Source organism: Coffea eugenioides, chromosome 1 (genome assembly GCF_003713205.1).
Source record: "Coffea eugenioides isolate CCC68of chromosome 1, Ceug_1.0, whole genome shotgun sequence".
Classification (NCBI taxonomy): Eukaryota; Viridiplantae; Streptophyta; class Magnoliopsida; order Gentianales; family Rubiaceae; genus Coffea; species Coffea eugenioides.
Window position 1 is genome coordinate 43,286,737 of NC_040035.1, and position 3,707 is coordinate 43,290,443.

The following is a 3,707-nucleotide window of genomic DNA, read 5'->3' on the forward strand; positions in this document are numbered from 1 at the left end:
CTTAAGCTTTATTTATTTGGGAACTGAAACATGATTCTAATAATAGTCTAATACATACTGATGCTTGACAAAGTTAACCCTGACCCCTGGAAGCTTCGAAAACCCAGACCAGATTGTGTCATTAGGCGTACGAAAACTTTTGAATATCTGCAAAACAAAACGACAATGATCTTTAAGGCCACAGAGAAGAAAATTAGCTTGAAATCCATACAAAAATCTACAGTAACATGACAGATGAAAGTTATTTGATGTCTTTGAAAGTTATTTGATGTCTTTAAATCTATGTGCTATTATTTAAAAGTTATTTGATGTCTTTAAATCTCTGTGCTATTATTTAAAAGTATATTTGATGTCTTTAAATCTCTGTGCTATTATTTAAAAGTATATTTGATGTCTTTAAATCTCTGTGCTATTATTTAAAAGTATATTTGATGTCTTTAAATCTCTGTGCAAAACCCAGTTACCGTGAAGATACTTAACACCCTCAAGAAATGCACAAGGCTTAGGGAATTAACTTCACTCGTGCTAAACGGTTGTTAGCTTTAATAATTTGTTTCAGTTTGTGTATATTAATTATTTGTTAAGACTAGTTATTTTTAAATATCTCATTTTAGGATGGAGGCTGGTAGCGGTAGTAACTCACAATGTTCACCGGGGGGACCATTCAATAGTGAGGGATCTGCAAGTCAGCCCCAAGGTCATAGGCAAAAGACAGATATAGCATGGGGATATGTTTCTGAGGGCAGAAATGCACAAGGAAGAAAAACCATGACATGCACTTATTGTTTTAAAGTGTTTCATGGGGGTGGCATCCACCGAATGAAGCAACACTTGGCAGGAGTAACGGGCAGTGTTACTTCATGTCCAAATGTTGATCCAGCAGTGAGGCTTGAAATATTAACATGTTTGCAAGAGAATGATAAAAAATCTAAAGAAAAAAGAGGAGATTTTGGAGTCGAAAGTCCTTTTGGTCAACCAGTGCACGAATTTGTCGGTGATGAAGTGCAAGAGGTTCCACCTCCTCGAATGAGGGAAATTTCAATGAATGAGGCTGGTACATCATTAGGTAAAGGAAAGAGAAAAACCACTGCCCCTACAGGTATTCGTGCTTTCTTTAAGGGTGGACGTGATAGTGCTCAACCTACTATCAAAGCTTGTTTGCAAAGTAAGGATAAATGGCAAAATACTGATATGGCCATTGCTCTTTGGTTCTATGATGCATGTATTCCCATTAATGCTGTTAATTCTCCATTTTTTCAAAAAGCTATCGATCAAATTGCATCAATGGGTCATGGTTATAAAGCTCCATCTTATCATTCTTTGCGAGTCACTTTGTTGCGAGATGCTAAGAAAGATGTGCAGTTAGTTGTTGATTCATTTCGAAATACTTGGGCTGAAACTGGATGCACTATAATGGGTGATGGATGGAAAGATAGTAGACAAAGACCATTGATTAATTTTCTGGTTTATTGTCCTAAGGGTATATCTTTTATCAAGTCTATAGATGCATCGGACATTGTGACAAATGCAGAAAATTTGTGCAATCTGTTTGTTGAAATTGTTGAAATGGTTGGTTCAAAAAATGTGGTGCATTTAGTCACTGATAATGCTAGCAATTATAAGGCTGCTGGAACTTTATTAAATGAAAGATATCCAACTATTTGCTGGTCTCCATGTGCTGCCCATTGTATCAATTTGATTTTGAAGGATATTGGTGAAATGGGTACTGTTAAATCTCTAGTGGCTCTTGCTGCTACAGTAACTGTTTTTGTGTATAATCATAAATATGTTCTAAATTGGCTGAGAAAAACTAATGGGTGGAGGGAGATTATTCGTCCGGGGGAGACTCGATTTGCCACCACTTTTATTGCACTAAAGAGCTTACATGATCACAAAGACAGCTTACAAGCTTTAGTCACTAGCGGAGATTACAAAAAGTTCTTGAAAATGAACAAAGGAAAAGAGGTCAAACAAATTGTTTTGGATGATAGATTTTGGAATAATTGTTTGATTACGGTGAGAATAATGGGTCCTATTATTCGGTTGTTGAGAGTTTGTGACACTGATGAAAGGCCTTCTTTGGGGTATGTGTATGAAGGTATGTTTAGAGCAATTACTGGAATCAAGAAGTTGTTCAGGAGTAGTGAAAGACTATATAAGCCTTACATTGATATCATCAATGACCGATGGGATAGGATGTTGAGGAAAAATTTGCATGCTACGGCATATTTTTTAAATCCCGCTTTTCAATATGACACTGCCACATTCTCTACACATCCAGAAATTACAAATGGTTTGTTGGATTACATAGAATCAAAGGTGGATTGGTGTAGTGTGGAAAATTTAACAAGAGAAATTGGAATGTATCGAGAGCGGGAGGGAAGTTTTGGCAGAAAACTTGCTATTCTTACTAGCAAGAAAGATAGACCAGGTAATTTATATTTTTCTAGCATTTGAATCTCTCTAATATATATATATATATATCTAATTTATAAATATTTTGTTTATATTTAAATTTTGAATATGACAGAGAATTGGTGGAAGCTCTTTGGTTGTGATGCTCCCAACTTACAAAAACTTGCAATTCGGGTTTTGAGTCAAACAGCTTCTTCTTCAGGATGTGAGCGTAATTGGAGTGTTTTTGAACGTATTCATACTAAGAAAAGGAATAGGTTGGAGCATCAAAGGCTCAATGATCTTGTATATGTGCATTACAATTTGCGTTTGCAGTATAGGTATATGTAAATGGTTTATTTTTATAAATGACATTTCATTCTTTTTAAGAAAATATTTTAGTACTAACTAAATGTATATGGTGTGTGTATATATATATATATGTTGTAGGCATAATCAGCAAAAGAGATCGTATGATCCCGTTGATTATGAGTCAATTGATAAAACAGAATTTTGGGTGGTTGAAGAAGAACAAGAAGGGGAGCTTGATTATGAGGAGTTAGAGGAAGAGCTTGAAGAACTTCCAATTCATGGTCAATGTTCAAATTCTGAACAACTTGAAGGTTAGTTTGACATAAATCATTAGTTTGATGCAAAAATAAAGCTAGTATGATATGATATTCAATTGTTGAATATGTATATAATTAAATATGTTGATTTTTTAGATAATGAAGATGAAGCAGAAGATGTTGATTTAGAAACATTTCAGCGTCGAAACTTTTTTAATGATGAAGATGATGATTGGCATTAAATGTTCAAATGGTAATTGGTATAGAATTATTTGTACTCTTTTATTTTTATTTTTAAGATTTCTATCAGTTGGTGTGATGAAACTAATATGATTTTATACTTTTATCACTTGTCAGTGATTCATATAATGGTCTTGGATGATCATGATGACTTGTCAAGATGGCTTTTTTTGAAGCTTTGTTGTCCCAGAATTATGAAGAAGATTATAGAAGCTTCAGAAATTGGGCTCGTTTGGACCTTTTGATTGTTTTCTAGACTTGTATTGTTTTTTGTTAATTTTAATATTTAGACAATTGGACATGTAAGTTTCATAACTATGTTAATTGTGTTAATTGTTGGATATTGCTCTTATATTTATTGTGGTTCAGCATTTATATTTTATTCTATGCATAGGTGTGTGTGTCTATAAATATATATATATATATATATATTTATTTATTTATTGAACCCCGGTTGAACCGGTCCGACCGGTTGAACCTCGACCCTTTCACCTCACCGGTTCG

General features: G+C 34.0%; 1 protein-coding gene across 1 annotated transcript; it reads left to right on the forward strand.

Moving 5' to 3' along the window:
• The first annotated feature begins 1,026 nt into the window (after positions 1 to 1,026).
• LOC113773161 lies at positions 1,027 to 3,205 on the forward strand. The gene is made up of 4 exons (XM_027317727.1): positions 1,027 to 2,431; positions 2,531 to 2,735; positions 2,845 to 3,017; positions 3,120 to 3,205. The coding sequence occupies exons 1-4, from the start codon at positions 1,027 to 1,029 to the stop codon at positions 3,203 to 3,205; spliced, it is 1,869 nt and encodes a 622-aa protein (XP_027173528.1).
• The last annotated feature ends 502 nt before the right edge of the window (positions 3,206 to 3,707 follow it).